The 18,653-nt window shown below is 44.3% G+C and overlaps 1 protein-coding gene across 12 annotated transcripts in view; it reads left to right on the top strand.

The window, feature by feature from the left end:
• Positions 1-14,140, top strand: part of LOC310669839 (putative G-protein coupled receptor 34) — a 334,470-nt gene extending 320,330 nt beyond the window's left edge. For 10 of the 12 annotated variants that reach the window (XM_083424263.1, XM_083424264.1, XM_083424272.1 and 7 more), the window contains 2 exons: positions 8,830-8,945; positions 11,225-14,140. In XM_083424263.1, the coding sequence (XP_083280389.1) occupies positions 11,229-12,239 (1,011 nt within the window). In that variant the 5' untranslated portion in view covers positions 8,830-8,945; positions 11,225-11,228 and the 3' untranslated portion in view covers positions 12,240-14,140. The remainder of the gene's footprint in view (positions 1-8,829; positions 8,946-11,224) is intronic. The other 2 variants (XM_083424265.1, XM_083424273.1) reach the window with 1 other exon arrangement.
• Positions 14,141-18,653: the final 4,513 nt, after the last annotated feature.

Below are 18,653 nucleotides of genomic sequence, written 5' to 3'. Positions count from 1 at the left end.
ATGTCATCCCCTAAGGAAATATCACCTCTCCTCTTCTTCCAGGGGAGGAGGGGTATGGCAAATTCATCCCCTCCAAAAAATGGCGGGAATGGCATTCTTCATGTGTGGAGAAACTGAGGTATGGAGCATCTTCTTTCATTTCCCCAGAGTGAAGGCTGTTCCTGGGAGCAAATATGCCTTCTTGAGAAGCAAGACTTGCTCAAAAGATGCCCCTGGAAGCACCAAGCCCACCTCTGGCAGCTCCAGCAAAAGGGAGTGCAACAAAGCAGAGCACCACAGCCTCAAAAAAACCACATGGTTGTTCAGTGGGGGATGTGCTTTGCTGACTCCAGATGCTGAAGAGATGATTCCTGTTACTGACGTGCTCCAGTTTTTTAAAAAAACCAACCAACACACAATCTTCCACATGCTGTGAACAGGACTTGAATGCCGCTTCTGTAACAGTCTTGATCAGTAAGACGCTGGAGAACTGCTGCCAGCCAAAATAGACATTATGGGACTTGGATGGGCAAATAGACTGAGCTGCCATAAGCCAACTTCATATGTCCCTAATGGAATTTAATGTGGTATCTGATCGCAACTTGATAGAGCATCACTCTCATCTAGCACCCTTTAGGTGTCTGCCTTGAGGAAATTTTAGCTGTCTGCATTGTGTGTTTGTTGTCATCTTCCTACACTACAAAATGCCCTCTGCTCAGGGGTGCCTGATCTTTGCTTCAGAAGACAGCCCTGTTCACACCTTGTTCTTGATTTCTGCAAGTGATCTATGTCATTGCCACACCACCCACAAATGCCTGTGTGTTTGTGGCTTTTAGACAAGTTGCAAGTATTCTGGTTTATTAACTGGTGGCTACAGCAAGTCCTTGCCTATCCTGATCTCCTTTATCTGGTGGATATAAACTGAGGCTCCCTGTGGGTACTTTTACTGGGAACATGGCACTTATCCCAACCTGGGGCTGAAACTGGGCCATATAGTATGTTCTGCAGTAGCAAAAGTTATTTGGACCGGTACTCATTAAGAACAACTCATTCCCAACCATGTGCCTTGCAGCTGAAAGTGAAATGTGCAAGGGACTATGTTGCTTTCGTGTATGACATGGGAGAGTAGGCTGCAATTTGAAGGAGCTAAACCTGGAGCTAAATTTCCACTAGGAGGTGTCTGTGTCTCCTCTGTTAAGGTGTTCCTGTGGCCACTGCCGTTCATCTTTACCACTGGCTTTGAGATATGGTCTACACACAAACTTCCCCTGAGCAAGAACTAGAACAGTCCAATCTGGAAACAGCAGGCTGAAACATCTCCTGCTGCGAGATGAAAGTGATGTAGAACTCTGGCAAGGTGTGATATTGAGAATCGTCTTGGATGCTTTCAGCCTCTTTGGTTTCCAGTGCTTTTTGTGCAGGCAGGATGAATTTATGCAAATCCAAGAAACTGACAGCCCCAAGCAGATGCAAGGCACTGAGGTGCAACAGCAACTTTGGACCACCAATAGTGGCTTGCCTCGCAAGATTTGTGGTGTTGGTCCAATTCTTCATGTGTGGAGAGGCTGAGGTGCAGAGCATCTTGTTTCATTTCCCCAGAGTGAAGGCTGCCCTCAGGAGTCAAGACTTGCTCCAAAGATGCCTATGGAAGCCCCAAGTCCACTTCTGGCAGCTCTTGCAAAGGGAAGTGTGACAAAGCAGAACACCACAAGATCAAAGAACCACACGGTTGTTCAGTGGTGGATGTGTTTTGCTGAATCCAGATAAAGAAGAGATGGTTCCTGTCATGAATGTGCTCCAGTTTAACACACAAGTCACCCAATGCTGTGAACAGGACTTGGGAGATCAGAGCATATTTCTGTGCTGCAAGTTGAAAGTCTCTTGGAGCCAAACTGGTTTGTGGCTCTGTAGGCTATAGTTTCCCATGACCTTGATGAAAATCTCTATTGTTTTGCCTTTGGAGTGTCTTTATCATTTTCAGTCATCAGCCATTGCTTCCTGTCACCTTTTCCCAGTTGAAGACTTAGTTTTATTTATTTGCAAAAATGTCTATACCTCCAACATTACTAGTACTACGAAGAAGAAGAAGAAGAAGAAGAAGAAGAAGAAGAAGAAGAAGCAGCAGCAGCACGTGGCTGAAGAGCATAAAGTGGACAATACAATTACATTCAGAAACAAGTACAAAACACATCTTCTGGCATCTGTCTTTCTCAGGAGACAATAGTGGAGGGGGCCTTTGGGGACAAACTCGAACTGTTGGATAAATTGCAGCACCTGCTATGGCTGCAGAGACCAATATGAGAGAGACATGCTTTGTTGCAGCTGGGACAGATGAAGGTGTCCAGTTGTGCTGCTGCACCATGATATTTCTTCTCTCTGCACTGCATCACAAATCAGCTTAATACACCTAGTTAACTGGATTGGCCTTTCCAGGAAAGCCTGCATGAACATTTTACCTTGCCATCTCCACCTTACAGATCTCAGATCTCTCCTTAAGCCCTGTGAAGCTGTTCCATGAGCCCCTTTGTTCCTTGTCGTCTCCATAATAATAATAATAATAATAATAATAATAATTTTTATTTATACCCCGCCCTCCCCAGCCGAAGCCGGGCTCAGGGCGGCTAACAATTAAATAATCAAACAATCAAATAATCAAACATTCTAAAAACATTCCATTATAAAAATTAATTAAAGTCAAATTAATGGCAACCGTTAAGCAAAATTCTGTGCAGGTTGCCAGAGGAGGGAGTCAGGCTGGGCCCTGACCAAAGGCCTGGTGGAACAACTCTGTCTTGCAGGCTCTGCGGAAAGATGTCAGGTCCCGCAGGGCCCTAGTCTCTTGTGACAGAGCGTTCCACCAGATTGGAGCCGCAGCCGAGAAAGCCCTGGCTCTAGTTGAGGCCAGCCTAACCTCTCTGAGGCCTGGGACCTTCAGGATGTTTTTATTTGACGAGCGTAGGTTTCTCTGTGGGGCATACCAGGAGAGGCGGTCCCGTAGGTACGAGGGTCCTAGGCCGTATAGGGCTTTAAAGGTTAAAACCAGCACCTTAAACCTGATCCTGTACTCCACCGGGAGCCAGTGCAGCTGGTATAGCACCGGATGAATGTGATCTCGCAGTGAGGACCCTGTAAGGAGTCTCGCTGCGGCATTCTGCACCCTCTGGAGTTTCTGGGTCAGTCTCAAGGGCAGCCCCACGTAGAGCGAGTTACAATAATCCAGTCTGGAGGTGACCGTCGCATGGATCACAGTGGCTAGGTCAAGGCGAGAGAGGTAAGGAGCCAACTGCTTAGCTTGGTGGAGATGAAAAAATGCCGCCATCCAGCATCTACCTATCCCTTAGTTGTTGTCCCTTGCTACACTGCAGTTTTCCTCTGCAGCTTCAGTTAAGTAGGGCTGTAAGCTTCAATGCCACAAGCAGAATGCAACAGAGATCTACTCTTATATATGAGGATTGGTGCAGATTTTCAGAGCTTCCACACCACCCAAGTGTCCCACTTTGGCCGGGACATCCTGGGTTCACAGAAGCCCTTCTGTATGAAATTCTGGATGTCCTGCTCTGCCACAACTGCCACCTCCTCCATGGCCTTTTCCTCCACTGTCATGGCCTCTGCCATGCTCCCAGAAATGGGCTCAGCACTTCTTTGAAGCACACTTCCAAAGTGGGTGCACCACTTCCTGCAGCTGCAGCAAGTCCGAGTAGGCTGCAAGAAGACATATGGCCGAAGTCTAGCCATTGCTGCCACAGTGGCGGAGGAAAGACAGCTGGCAAAGGCAAGTGGGGCGGGCGGGGGCAACTGTGGCATGAAGATTGGGCAAGTAGGGTGAGAAAGAGGACAGAGCTCAGGCAGGGTGGGTGGGATAAAGATTGTGGCGATTGGGCAGGGTGAGTTGGGGAAAGAGCGTGGAGTTCAGGTGGGGTGGGTGGGAGAAGCATCACAGAGTTGGGGTGGGGTGGGTAAAGGTCTTGCAGTTTGGGTGGGTCAGGTTGGGGGAAAGTGTGGGATTTGGGCTGGGTGGGTTGGGGAAAGATCGTGGAGAGCATTCCACAAATGGGGAGCCACTTCAGAAAAGGCCCTTTATTGTGTTGCCACCCTCCAGACCTCTTGAGGAGGAGACACACAAAGAAAGAGCCTCAGAAGCTTATCGCAGGGTCGAGGTAGATTTATATGGAAAGAGGCAGTCCTTGAAGTATTGCGGCCCTGAGCCAATTAAGGCCTTACAGGTCAAAACCAGCACTTTGAATTGGGCCCAGAAGCTAATTGGCAGCCAGTGCTGTCAGGCCAGGATCAATGTAATATGCTCAAACTGTATTGTCCTGGTGAGAAACCAGGCCACCGAATTCTCCACCAGCTGAAGTGTCTTCAGAGGCAGCCCTATGTATAAAGCATTGCAGTAATCTGTCCTACAGGTTACTAGAGCATAGACAACAGTAGTAAGGCTATATCTATCCAGACAGGGGTGCAGGTGGACCACAAACCAAAGGTCATGACAGCATGTTGATGAAAGGAAAGAGGTGATGGCAGCTTATGAATGATCTGGCTCTAGCAGTGTAACTATGTCAGGATTATATAAAAACAACCTAGATAGATAACAGCATTTCTGTTGAATAAAAACAACAAAATTTTTAAAAATGTATGTTAACTAGAGAAGATTCAGCATATTTAACAGCAACATTATAAAAAATGTGGTCAACCAAAACAGAAATGACAAAGCCAAGCCACATAGCTGTTACGTCATTTGTGTTGGAGCATACTGGCATATATAACTGTTCACTGGAGAAGGAAGGGTCGTCTATCCCCCAAACAAGGTTCAGTAATGGTCTGATTTTGCTTCTGTCTAGGGAAAGAAGATAGTTGGGTGGGCTGGGTAGTGTTGAAATGTTTCTCATTTGGGAGAATTACACACTTCTTCGAGGTTGCTTTCGATCTGCTGTCGAATTCATAGTCGAAACACACCTCTTAGAAGAAGACCCTCATTCTCTCCCCCCTGCTTCTGCTTTCTGGAAACATGGTTTACCGACCCCTACTTCTTTCTTTAATTTTTCCAGAAGCCTTTGAAATTATAGAGCAACATACAAGAAACTACACCAACTCCTTTTATATCTGTGGGGGATATTTTTGTGGACATCTCATTGCGCATCCTGAGCTCAGACATCAACGTCAAGGACGTGATAAACGAATGGTTTCACAGCTTGTTCCCAGAGGTCTACCCATGCCTGGTGAACTCTGGCTCCATTGATCTTTCACTGGAAAGTACAGGCTTGATTTTACATTTAAAATATTAATAGATGCAAAAAAAATGTACTATGAGGAAGTGTGAAGGATGAAGCCATTTTCGATCTAGAAGAGTTTGATCTGGTGTTTGGAGGGCATGGTTATCTATATTATGATAAAACCAAAGCCCACAATTTTTTTTTTCCAACCATGTGATTAGGAAAGGTTGAAGAAAAATGGCAGATTAAGTTGATGGACTATGCTGAAATGGCAAAAATGGCTGGAATAATCAGAAATCAGGAAGACTAAAATTTTAGTAAGGAATGGGGAAAATATATAAATTATCTTAAAAGCCACTGCAAATAATTAAAATTATTAGTAGAATTGGAATAACACTTGTAGTTTAATGTTGAATTTTGGTTAGAATGGAAATTTAATAGATTTGGATTAATGGACAATATGCAGGAGGAAAAGGTTAATATAAGGACCCACAAAGGGGAAGAGCGAAGTCCAGAAGATTCTTCAGAATTCTCTTTCTATGTTGGTTGTTTGATAATTGTTCATAAATTTCAAAATCTGAAAAAAATAAATAATATATTATTATTTTAAAAAGGAAAAGTCTGTACAATGTTTGGGCAAGATATAAGGACCTTTTAGAAAGAAAGACCCAGGCTGGGTATCGCCTATGGAAGCAGTGGCAGTAAAAAGGCTAAATATGGACAAAGTCCAGGGAACATACAAAGACCTCCTAGACTTTAAGTAAGATTTGGTATGATTGAAAAAGAGGTAAGAAACAGGAAAAAATATTTACAGACTGGTTCCAATATATGCAAGTGAGTAAGAGCTTTAGAAAAGAGAAAGAGCTCTTGTGACAGAGCGTTCAACCAGATTGGAGCCACAGCCAAAAAAGCCCTGGCTCTGGGTGCTTTAATGGGGGAATACTGGGTGCTTTAATGGGGGAAGGGCTGTAGCTCAGTAGCAGAGCTCCGACCTTGCATGCAGGAAGTATCACGTTGAATCCCCTGCCTCCAGCCCTGGAGAGTCACCCCTAATCTGCCTAAATGAACCAATGGTTAACTTGGGATACATCAGATTCCTCTCTACAGCCTAACAATATGCAGTCAACAGCTGAAGCTATACAAAAACACACCCACTTGCTGGATGGGAGAACAGGCCAGGAGGGTACACAGCCAACCTCGCCCTGCCCTTCTGTAGGCCTGCCCTTCTAACTTTTATACAAATTGAAACGTCCATATAACATATAATACCATGCAATTCAAGCAATTTAAGTTCCATCTAATACATGGCTTAAAAACAAACACAAACCACAAACTGTGCCAAAAGTAGATTCTGACAATTATTCTAGCGCTGCACCACTCACACCAATATTATATTTTAAGCAAGAGCTCTACTTCAAACCACTGCGGGGGTCAGGGAGTTAACCTCAGCCAGCCCACATTTTACCAGCTTCTCTGCAAAAATATCATTTGTCAAAAGGCTTACTGAAATAAATATACAAGATACACTGCAGGGGGTTGGACTAAATGAGTCTTAGGGTCCCTTCCAACTCTACAATTCTATGATACTATGTCCACAGTATTCCCCTGATCCATGAAGCTTGTGGCTCATTCTTTTTGGGGGAAGACGCAAAGTAGGGGTCCAACAATTCTGCCTTCTCTCTGTCATTGAATAGCATTGAATAGCTCATTCTGTGTTTTGGCTCACCTGAACCTTCTCCCTGCAACTGTTGGCTGCTTGTGTATATTTTTCTTTCATGATTTCTCTTTTCTTCCATCCGTAAGAGCCAACTCCTAGGGGTTATGGGGGCTTTGGCCCCCACAATATAATATTTGAGGGGGCTGAGCCCCCACAAAGTGGGTGGGCATTCCCATTCAAATGGTGTGCAAGGTGGGTTACCTGGCCCAACAATATTTTATTCAAGTTGTCACCCCAGCTTCCATCTCTTACATTTCAGCTCATCTGGGAGCTACTTATGCAGCCACGCTGGTTTCTTTAGGTGTTACACACACACCATTTCACTAAAATAATTTGTTATAGAAAATAAAGTGATGAAAGAACAAAGAAGGAGAAAAAAGTGCAAAAAAAATACATGGGATTTCACTCAGTAGTTCCTTAAGCTTTTTGAAATCAGCCTTCTTAATTGCCTGCTTACAATGAAACCCAAGAGGAAATGATTACTTCCTCCCAAGCTCCCCAGTACTTTCACTTTGTCAATCAGTTCCTCCCTGTTGGTGAGGATCCCCTTGTTGCTTCTTCCACCTTCTGGGAAATGAAATTGTTAGTGAAGCAATTGAGGAATTTGTTGGACCTTGCATTCTTGGCAGAGTTTGAGTTCCAGCAGATATTGGGGTAGCTGAAGTCTTCCATGACTACCTCTCTCCTTTCTGAATGTTTGGTAAGGTGCTCTAGGAAGGCATCATCCAAGTCCTCAGTCTGGCTTGGAGATCTATAGCCAACAGTCATAGTAAGATCGCTGTTGCTTCTTACTCCTACCATTTTTACTCATAGACTTTGAGTCTGCTTTCCATGGTCCAGGTCATGGATCTCTTTACAAACATGCACATCCTTTATATATAATGCTATTCCTACTCCTTTCCTATTTGGTCTATCCCTTTTGAATAGGTTGTACCCAGTGCTGTTTTTCTAGAAAAAGGGATGCTGGAGCTCACCGTGAACTCCCTTGTTCTCTGAGAATGGCAATGGCGCCCATCTGAGAGGTGCCAGAGCTGAATTCTGGAGAGCTCCAGCTGGTGGTGGGGGGAGGCACCAGTTTCTATATTCCAGTCTTAAGTCTCATCTCACCAGGATTCAGTAATGACTATTAGGTCATATTTGCCACCCTATATTAAGAGCTCAAGTTCCTCTTGCTTGTTTCCTGTACTCTGTGTATTAGTGTAGAGACAGCTAAAATGAACAACTAATATAAAGGTGGTTGCTAAGAGGTTGCTTTATTAAAATTACATTTTGTTTTCATTGTATGATTTCAAAAGGCCAAATGTGCTACCCTTTAAATAGGCCAGTTACATTTTTTACCAAGGAAAGACTAGACTACAACCAACACAACATCCACCCTAGCAACTCCACTCCCCCCTGTCCCTAAATCCCACATCAGATAGTAAGAATTCTGAAGCCTCACTGGGCTGTTTTTGAGGTCTCCCAATGGGTAGGTTGTGGGGGGGGTTGGGGTTTTTTTTTTTTTTTGCACTTTGTAAAAATTGAGGTTTCTCCAAGCCTCTTGTATATGTTTGTAGCTATGTAAGCAATGAAACTTACAGCTTTTAACATTGAAAACAGAAGGAATTCTGATAATTGCATGCTCAGATGCATATGTATCTCACCCCAAGACACACATACGGTATACAAAGCGCACAAGGGAAACACCATCACCTCTCATCCTAAGCCCAAGTGTCCACTCCCTACCCCCTCTCCATCAAATTGCTTCTGTTTCCCTTTGCTGAAAAGCAAGCAAGCAAACAAACACACTCTTTCACTTCTGCTCTTTCTGCAGCAGGCTCAGACACTGTTAGATGTGGGCTGATTTTTGTAGAATTGCTCTTTTTATATATATTAAAAACCCTCCCACATACCAAACCACTTCCATCTCTTTGCTGACAGTATAGCATCTTGACATTAGAGGTGAAAGAGGCAGAGACACTACATGAAATTCTGTCACGAGCTGGTTGGACTTTTTAAAAGAGCTGGGACGTGTGAAAGAAGCTGAAGCTGCAAAGGTAGGCAAAAGTTGTTGGTTTGTTTTTAAGCCTAGAATGGTTAGTTTAAGCTATAAGCTGGAAAACCAGGCATAGGTATGGTATTTGATAACCTTCATATTACTTGGAGCTTTATGATTTCAATATGTCTGATTTCTGAAACTCTTGGGTATTTTTTCGCTTCTGTCCTGGATAGTGTTGTTTTCTTGTTTATTGTTTTTGTCTTTGTGGATTTTTGTAAATAAAAAGCAAATATTTTTGTTTTTCAGATTGTAAATAAAACTGAAAAATGAGAGATGGTATAGAAATGGGGGGTAGCTTTTGCTTACAAACATTAATAGTTAAGATAACCAAAGATGCTGGTATTTAAAGGAAATTGCAAAACCTTCTTCTAAGATAAAAATGTGCTTCGTAATGGCATGTTTTGCTCCTACCATAGGAACACATGAAGGTGCCTTATATGAAGTCAGACAATTTTTCCATCTAGCTCAGAGTTGTTCAAACTAACCAGTAGTGGCTCTTCACGGTTTCAAAGTAGGGGTCCCTTCCAGCCTGGAGAAGCAGGGCATTGAACCAGGGGCCTTCTGCATCCAAAGCAGATGCTGTACCACTGAGCTCTTGCCCACTCCCATATATTGGCAGAGATATACAAATAAAGAACCAATTCTGGGTTTGCTTGTCAGTTTGGAAGTTTCTGCTGGCAAATCTCTGTCCACAGACATTAGACACTCTGAAACAGTAGGTTCATCATCAGGGCCGGTTTTAGGTTTAATGAAGCCCTAAGCTACTGAAGGTAATGGGGCCCTTTATATGTCCAGCTGTCCTTTGTCAGCAACAAATTGTCGCTGTTTTTTGTGTTGAATATATGCTATATGGTAATTTATGGACCTAGTAGGTACCTAAAGCCATTTCCACATAACAAAATATGTATTTTATCAAAGTAATTGTTGACCTGAAATTACAATTAAGAAGTGATATTTTAGGGAGCAGGCTAGCAGGTGGGGCCCATTACTTACATCATGGGAGTCTACACAACATAAAACACTGTTGCTGTATGAAGGTTTTTATTTTATTTGTTCTTTATCTTATATTTTGGAAATGTACTCCAATTTTTTTCTTTAAATGTTTTTGGGGCCCCCAAGACAGTGGGGCCTTAAGCTATAGCTTGTTTAGCTTATACATAAATCCGGCACTGTTCATCATTAAATAATGTGATTAAATAGTCGGGGTTCTGAGAAAGTGGTGCCACGTGGGGAGGTCAGAGGGGCAGTGGATCCCGGGTGCATTGGGAGAGTGCATCTTGCTCCTTCTGCCCTGCCAGCCCTGTGCTACAGGGCTGTGTGAAGAGGACACAACAGGAAGGGTGCATGCCTGTTGCATCCTCCTCCACATAGCGCTGCAGTATCACAAAGTGGTGCAGCACTGGCAGGGCAGTGTGAGTGTTCCCTTTGTGCCTGCTAAGGGCTGCTGGTGCACAGGGGTGCAGCGTGGCCCCACTTGGCCCAGGTGAGCAGCATGTTGGATATGAGGGCTTGACACAGGCTCCGTTCACCCTCCACAGCCTGTCCCCAGGGCATGCATGCGCCTACCAGCAGCTCATGCAGTGCCCCTGGTCTTTTGTTTTTGTTTTGGTTCTGTCACTTTCCCCAGGAATATCTGCTGTTTACTGTTGAATTGGAACAAATGTCTATTGGGTTTTCTGTGGATTGATGTTCTGATTCAGCAGTGAAACGGTGAGTTTTCATGGGGAAAGCAATGGGACAAAGAAAACCCCTCTTGGACGCATGACTAGAAATCATGGGACAAACAGAATAAATCACAGGACAAAGTAAGTGCACATGAAACACTAGTTATGCACAGATGCATTCATTCTGTGCAACTTTGGTTCTAGTGTGTTAAAACATAGCACTTAAAACATTTAATTGTGAGTTTTAGATTTCCTTTAACTTCTTAAACAAAACACATACTGAGGTTTTGTCAAAATTTAAATGATTAGCTAAAAGTCAGGTGGACTAAAAATGATTTAAAATAACATGACTGCACTGTCAGGTTTCTTTACAAAATTGGCATCTAGTACAGCAATCAGATATGCAATTTCCACCTATGAGATCCATCTGGTTGAGCCAAACTGGCTCAACAAACTACCGCAATGCCTTTCACTGCATAATAGGCAGATATGAATCAGCAACATGCCTGATAAGTTACCAGAGATGTTTGCAGCTAAAGCAAAGATGGACCAAGTTGTTTGTGGAATCAGCTAATCATCTGCACCTTGGTCCCACCCCCCTTTTCTTTTGCAGAACTATGAATTTCCTTTCCCCTAATGACCATCTCTCAAGGAATGATTCTAATGGATCAACTTGTGAAATCCAAGATGGCTTTCTTGCAGGGACTCTGCCTGTGATGTACTCAGTCATCTCCACATTTGGTTTCTTCAGCAACATACTGGCCCTCTGGGTGTTCCAGTTTGGCACACAGAAGACAAACTCCATCACGGTGTACATGAAGAACCTTGCCATCTCAGACCTCTTGCTTGCCCTCTGCCTGCCCTTCCGGGCTGCTTATCAAAATGAGAGTGGCCCTCCCCTCCTGTGCGAAGTGGTTGGCACAGTCTTCTATATCACCATGTACATCAGCATCCTGCTCCTCAGCCTGATCTGCCTGGACCGCTACCTGAAGATCATCTGGCCCCTCCAGCAGTTCCGGATCCACAAAGTACCTCACAGCACTTCTGCCTCCAGAGTGGTATGGCTGCTCTGCATTGCCATAATGCTGCCATACTTTTTCAACACGGGCAACAGCAACGACCCCTGCAGCCACAAATGCTTCCACTTCAAGAAGAGAGGAGCTCTGGCAGCAGTGCTCAACATGACAGCAGTGCTCCTTTTCTTCTTCCTGTTGCTGTTTTTCCTTTACTCTTACTGCAAAATCTCTCTTAAGCTCCACACAGCATCCTTAAGGAAAAGTAAGCGGGTTAGCAGCAGAGCCACTCTGAAGATCTCTGTGGTCCTGCTTGTCTTCACAATATGCTTTGCCCCCTACCACGTGGTCCGAGTGCCTTACATCTTTGCCCAGGTAGGAGTCTTTTCTGCTGCAGAGAGTGTTCAGGCCCTCCACTTTGCCAATGAAGTTGTCCTTTGCATCTCAGCCCTCAACTGCTGCTTCGACCCCATTATTTTCTTTTTTCTGTCCAGCAATTTCAAGAGGGCTCTGCTGGCAGCCACCCATGGAAAACTGAAAGGAGCTCTTCAGAAGAACCCAGACATGTCAGGCAACAGAAAATCCATCACAGACTCCAGAATGCAGGAGAGCTGAGGTACAGGATGAACGGCTGGTTGTTGGGCAGTATGGAAGATATGCAGCAAATATGTACCACATTTCAAGGAAGCCAGACGCTAGGCTAGGGAATGGACATATATGCACAATCCAAACAGGGGTGCAGAAACCTCTTCTATGTGGCTGGAATGTATCCCATTGTTCAAAGGTAGGAGTCGCATCCATTGCTCCTTCTGCTTTTGCCTATGACCCCAGCTATCTCTGGTTTGTGGTTCCATGAGAGAATGCAACCCTCAGGCTAAAAACAGCTCCCCGTCCCAAATTCAAGCAACTGAGTCCTATTACCATGCCTCTTTGATTTCATATACATTCAGTAATACCTTCCTTGGCTGGTGGCTTGTATTTAATTGGTTTTAAATGTTGCCCTACAATGAAAATGTTGCATTTTTCTTTAAGACGTTGTGGTGGTGGTGGTAGGATCGAAGACCCAGTGCTGAAATTGTATGCTTAGTTACACCACACTCACAGGTTCAACAGTATATTCTAGGACCAGAGGCAGTTTTAGGGTATGCTGAATTGCAAGGGGTGCCACAAAAATGCTGCAGAATAGAGCGCAAGAAGAGCTCCCCCCCCCCATTTGTCTCACACAGGGCGCCACTGAAAGTTGAGAGCCCAAAGTCCGCCACTGCCAGGATGTATACAGAAAAAGCAGCAGCTACAGGTGCTGAAGCATAAAATGGTCAGTTACACTTGCATGTATCATAGGGTGGAAGCATGACTGGGTCACACTAAAAGCTCATAGTTTGGAAACCACTTTTTATCTGTTTTCCTCAATGGTTTCCCTATGAATTTGCCTGGCCTGGAGAACTCCAGCCTTAACAGACCAACAGTATTTATAGTTCTGCCAACGCTTTACTATTCAACTAGCCTCTCTCCCTCCCACACTGCGATTCCAGTGCCTTTTTTGTTCCCACAGACTTTTAACTTGATTAACTTTGATTTTTTAGTTTTAACTGGCATTTGTTTGTTTTTTGTCCTGCAAATTGTTGAAAGACTATTGTAATTAAGCAGTATATGCATTGTTTAATTAAATATATAAATAAAAGACTGCATAATCAGAGAAATGTATATTTATGGATCGTTTACCTTATTTCTGCAATTAAACAGGCATTTCTTTCAGTTTATATATTTTAAAATTGCTTCATATGGGATTACATATTTTTTATTCTTCAAAGTAACAAGGAGCAAGTTTTATTTATTTAAAAAAAATTTTATTTATTTTTAACATAGATATAACATATTTATTTAGTATATTAATAGCTGCACAGAGCTTCTCGACTTCCCTCCATCCCATTGCCTGGTTTTTCAATATCTATTTCATATTCACACACATTTGTATCATCTCCATTCTACCTTTTCCCTTAGATATTTTAAACTTTAAACATCAGTAGATAGGTCCATCTGTCTGACGATACAAGATTAATCTCAGTTCTGCCAGTGTCTTTAGATGTTTACAATGATTGTCTATATATTGTATAAATTTACTCCAGTCACTCTGGAACGTTTGGTTGCTCTGGTTTCAGATTTTTACCATCAACTTTGCTTGTTCTGCATAGTCCATCATCTTAGTCTGCCATTCTTCTATCATTGGTAATTCTTGTTCTTTCCATTTTGGGACCAGTAAAGTCCTAGCTGCCATCGTGGCATACATAAACAGTCTCTTATCTACCTTTGAAATTTCTTCTCCTGTCATATCTAACAAGAACGCTTCAGGGTTTGTACTCTTTCAGCCTCAGCCCTCTGCCGATCTATGCATTTGGTGTTTTGAATAAGAATAGCTTACCTTCACTGTGGCATTTCTGGTCATATTTTGAAACCAGCATTTTCTGCATCTCTCTCTCTCTCTGCTAATAAAAAAAGTGGCATTTCTTTTCAGAGCAGCTGGCTTGTGGCTTAATATTCTATTCAACAGGTGGTTTCATGTATAATGCAACCATAGCTTTCTCAGTTCCAGCTAACTTTCTGTAGATACAGTGGGACCTCGGGTTACATATGCTTCAGGTTACATACGCTCAGGTTACAGACTCCTCTAACCCAGAAATAGTACCTCGGGTTAAGAACTTTGCTTCAGGATGAGAACAGAAATTGTGCTCTGGCGGCATGGCAGCAGCACCAACCCCTTCTCTTTGGGGAACTGTGAAAATCTGACACCCGACACTGCATGAGTAGATCACCCTAGCTACTTGGAAGATGTGTGGTTTTAAATGTGCATAGCACCATTTTAGTGGCAGGTTTTTGTTTTAAATAATAATAATAAGTCAGTGGGTGGTCTTCAACATTAGTCACACTCAGAGTAGACCCATTGAAGTTAATGGAAATGACAAACAGGTTCATCAGAGTAGTGGGTTTACTCTAAGAAGGGCTTAGGTAAATATTGCCCCAACTTTAAAGTTGCACTGAAACACTCTTTCATGTAAACACTAATCCTTAAGAGATTCACATGATATACACCTAAATAAACTCGTATTTTAAAAACTGATTTGAAATAAACACACATTTCTAAAATGACATGCTTGGTATACATGCAGAGACACACTGGAAAAACTGTTTCACTTCCACATTTGCATCTGTGCACATTGCTTACAGAAGAAGAGCAATGACCAGGCGACAATAAAACAGGAACAGGAAACCTCTAGCCTATGAGCCAAATTAGGCCCTCCAAGAGTCTTAATTAGCCACACAATGTAGTCATACCCACCTGCCCCTGTTGGGTGCCCTATAATGTCAGATGTGGGAATAGGTAGAGGTGCAGCTGCAAATAATCAATCAAGCACATTAAACCATGGTGCCAATTACCGTATTTTTCGCCCTATAGGACGCACATTTTCCCCTCCAAAAATTAAGGGGAAATGTGTGTGCGTCCTATGGGGTGAATGCAGGCTTTCGCTGAAGCCTGGAGAGTGAGAGGGGCCGGTGCGTAACGAACCCTCTCGCTCTCCAGGCTTCAGGAAGCTCTGTGCAACCCTCGGGAGACCGGCTCCGAGGGTTGCGCAGAGCTGCCTGCAGTCCCGGGCTCAGCGCAGCTCTGCGCGGCCATCAGGAGCGGGGCACGAAGTCCCGCCCATCTCCCGATGGCTGCGCAGAGCTGCCTGCAGTCCCAGGCTCAGCGCACTTCTCCCCATCGCCAGCCCCACAAGGTCGGGGGACAGCGGGGAGGCGGAGCGTGCCTTCCCGCTGTTCCCCGAGCTGGTTCTTCCAGCCCCGCACCTGGGGGGGAAATAATTTTTTTTCTTTATTTCCCCCCAAAAAAACTAGATGCGTCCTATGGGCTGGTGCGTCCTATGGGGCGCAAAATACGGTATCCCTTGACATGTGGAGCTTTTGCAATTGCCCTCAAATATAGCCCCAGTTACGGTTGGTTTCACTTGGGAGCTCCCAACTGCTGCTCCTGAGTGGAGCTGATCCCTGCTAGAATCAGCTCCATTTGAGCACTCCCAAGTGAAACTACTGGGAAGCGGGTGGCGCTGTGGGTAAACCTTCAGTGCCTAGGACTTGCTGGAGGTTCGAATCCCCGCGGCGGGGTGAGCTCCCGTCGTTCGGTCCCAGCTCTTGCCCACCTAGCAGTTCGAAAGCACCACTAAGTGCAAGTAGATAAATAGGTGCCGCTTTATAGCGGGAAGGTAAATGGTGTTTCCGTGTGCAGCGCTGGTGCTGGCTCGCCAGCTGCAGCTTCGTCATGCTGGCCACGTGACCCGGAAGTGTCTTCGGACGATGCTGGCTCCCAGCCTCTTAAGCGAGATGAGCACGCATCCCTAGAGTCGGACACGAGTGGCCTGTATGGGCAGGGGTACCTTTACCTAAGTGAAACTAATCCCAGGCCAGCTTGCATTTAGGGGCCTAATGCAGTTCAATCAATTTTTATCCTCTCCCCGATGCTTTTTAATATCTTTATGCACCCCCTGCCCAAATTGTTGTCCGGAGCTTTGGGCTGGGTTGTCACCAATATGCTGATGACACTCAGCTCTATCTGCTGATGATGGCCACACCGACTCGGCCCCGAACACACTGACCAGATGTTTGGAAGCTGTGGCTGGATGGTTTCATGGGAGCCGATTGAAACTAAATCCTTCGAAGACAGAGGTCCTCTGGCTGGGTTGGGATGGAATGGGGATGAGGGACCAACTCCCTTCTCTTGCAGGAGCCCAATTAGTGCCATTGCCTTCCGTTAAGAGTTTGGGTGTAATCCGTGACGCCTCCCTTTCCATGGAGGTGCAGGTTACAGCAACAGCCAAGGTGACATTTTTCTACCTTCTCTGCATCAAGCAGTTGGTCCCTTACCTTTCTCGTCCTGACCTGGCCACAGTGATCCATGCGACAGTCACCTCCAGGCTTGATTACTGTAATTCGCTTTACGTGGGGCTGCCCTTGAAGCTGTCCCAGAAACTCCAGCGGGTGCAGAATGCTGCATCAAGGCTCCTCACGGGGTCTCTGTCACGGGAGCATATTCACCCAGTGCTTTTCCAGCTGTCCTGGCTCCCGGTGGAGTACAGAGACAGATTTAAGGCGCTGATTTTGACCTTTAAAGCCCTTCAAGGCCTAGGACCCTCGTACCTACAGGACCGTCTCTCCTGGTGTGCCCCACAGAGGACCTTAAGGCCCATAAATAGCAACAACCTAGAAGTCCTGGGCCCTAAGGAAGTCAGATTAGCCTCAACCAGAGCCAGGGCCTTTTCAACACTGGTTCCGGCCTGGTGGAACGCTCTGTCTCATGAGACCAGTGCCCTGTGGGATCTGATTTCTTTCTGCAGGGCCTGTAAGACAGAGTTGTTCCACCTGGCCTTTGGCTTAGAATTAGTTTGATTCCCTCCCACTCTTTCTTTTTCCTTTCTCCTCCTGTGAAGAGGCTGCACCCTAATGTTTTAATGTTGTATTTTAATCTTGTTTTAAAATTGTATTTTAATCAACTTGTTTTTATTATTGGTTGTTAGCTGCCCAGTCTTGGCTGGGGAGGGCAGGGTATAAATAAATTTATTATTATTATTATTATTATTATTATTATTATTATTACTACTACTACTACTACTACATGTAGCCAAAGGCCTTCACAGTGAACAGCAGGGGACGAAAGCATGGCTTTCCTCTAAAATCAAACAACTGAAGTCTATAAAGGGCTACAGCATAAATGTTTACAAACACAAAATTTAAAATTAAGAATAGATTTTTAAAAAAATTATCTGGGTGAATGCAAAAGCCCTACTTGCTGAGGCACAATGCGGGGAGAATGAAAGCTGCCACCTCGGAAACACCCAAGTTGTCATTTTTATGGAACCTTGGGTCCTAATAGGGTGCCATTGTTGGATGATCTTGTGAAGTGCTTAATTGAAGTATTTAAATATAGAAGGTGCTGGGTTTAGATTAGGGAAATGAAGACATTTTCTTGTGAAACAAGAGGCAATGTTGTATTTGGCTAGATAAGGTTTACCACAAGTTTCTGTGTGGTTTCTTTAATGTCACTGCAATAAAGCAAGCACTGTCTTGTTTTCACACACCCCAAGTGTCACTTGTCTTTCATTTCTTAACTGTGCTGCAGGGAAAGGATGGGTGGGAAACAAGATCTGACCAGTAGGCCAGATCCTCAGCTGTTCTACAGTCCAAAGGCATGTTGCTGCTCATCTTCACTAGGCTATTTCATCTATGCTAAGAAAGACTGTGAGGGTTAAAAATAGGTGTGCATGAACTGTGTAGAACAAGGAAGGGGAATCTAGCAGGGTTGATGGACTTTGGGAGTCCAGGAACTTCCAGAGGGCCATAGGTTCCCTTTACCTGATGTAGAAAAGATGAAAACTTCTCTCCTGTTTCGTAACATTTGGAATTTGAGATCATTTAACAAGCTGATTGCCAATAGGGTTCAGTATCAACAAGAGGAAAAAGTACTTCCCCGACGCACTAAGCATAATTTATGGAATTTGCAAGTATAAGATGAGGTTGTGATAGTCGCAGGCTTAGACAGCTTTTGTAAAGGATTCTTAGGTTCGTGGAGGACAACTGTGAAAGTGCTTATTAAGCCATGCAGAAATAGTGGAACATGTGGCCCTCCACATGTTGCTGGACTCCCATCACCCCTGAGCACTGGCTGTCCTGGCTAGTGCTGATGGGGACTGGGAGTCCAGCAACATCTGGGAGGACCACAGGTTAGCTAACCTTGAAGTAAATGGATTTTGATCTGATGTAGCAATCCAAGTTTTTGTTCTGCATGCTGTTTCCCAACAAAATTCTGCACACAGATTAACCCAGATCTAGTGCAAAGGAACACTGAATTCCACATGTAGAATTTTACTTACATTTATTTAAGTAGGGATACAGGAAGCACCTAGGAAAGGCTTATTCCCTATTCTCCCCCCCCCCCCTTTGATGGAGATAGAAATGGGAAAAGTCACTGGGGAAAGGTGAAAG

The sequence above is a fragment of the Podarcis tiliguerta genome (assembly GCF_965153285.1).
Source record: "Podarcis tiliguerta genome assembly, chromosome: Z".
Classification (NCBI taxonomy): domain Eukaryota; kingdom Metazoa; phylum Chordata; class Lepidosauria; order Squamata; family Lacertidae; genus Podarcis; species Podarcis tiliguerta.
This window is presented reverse-complemented; position numbering and strand designations above follow the sequence as displayed.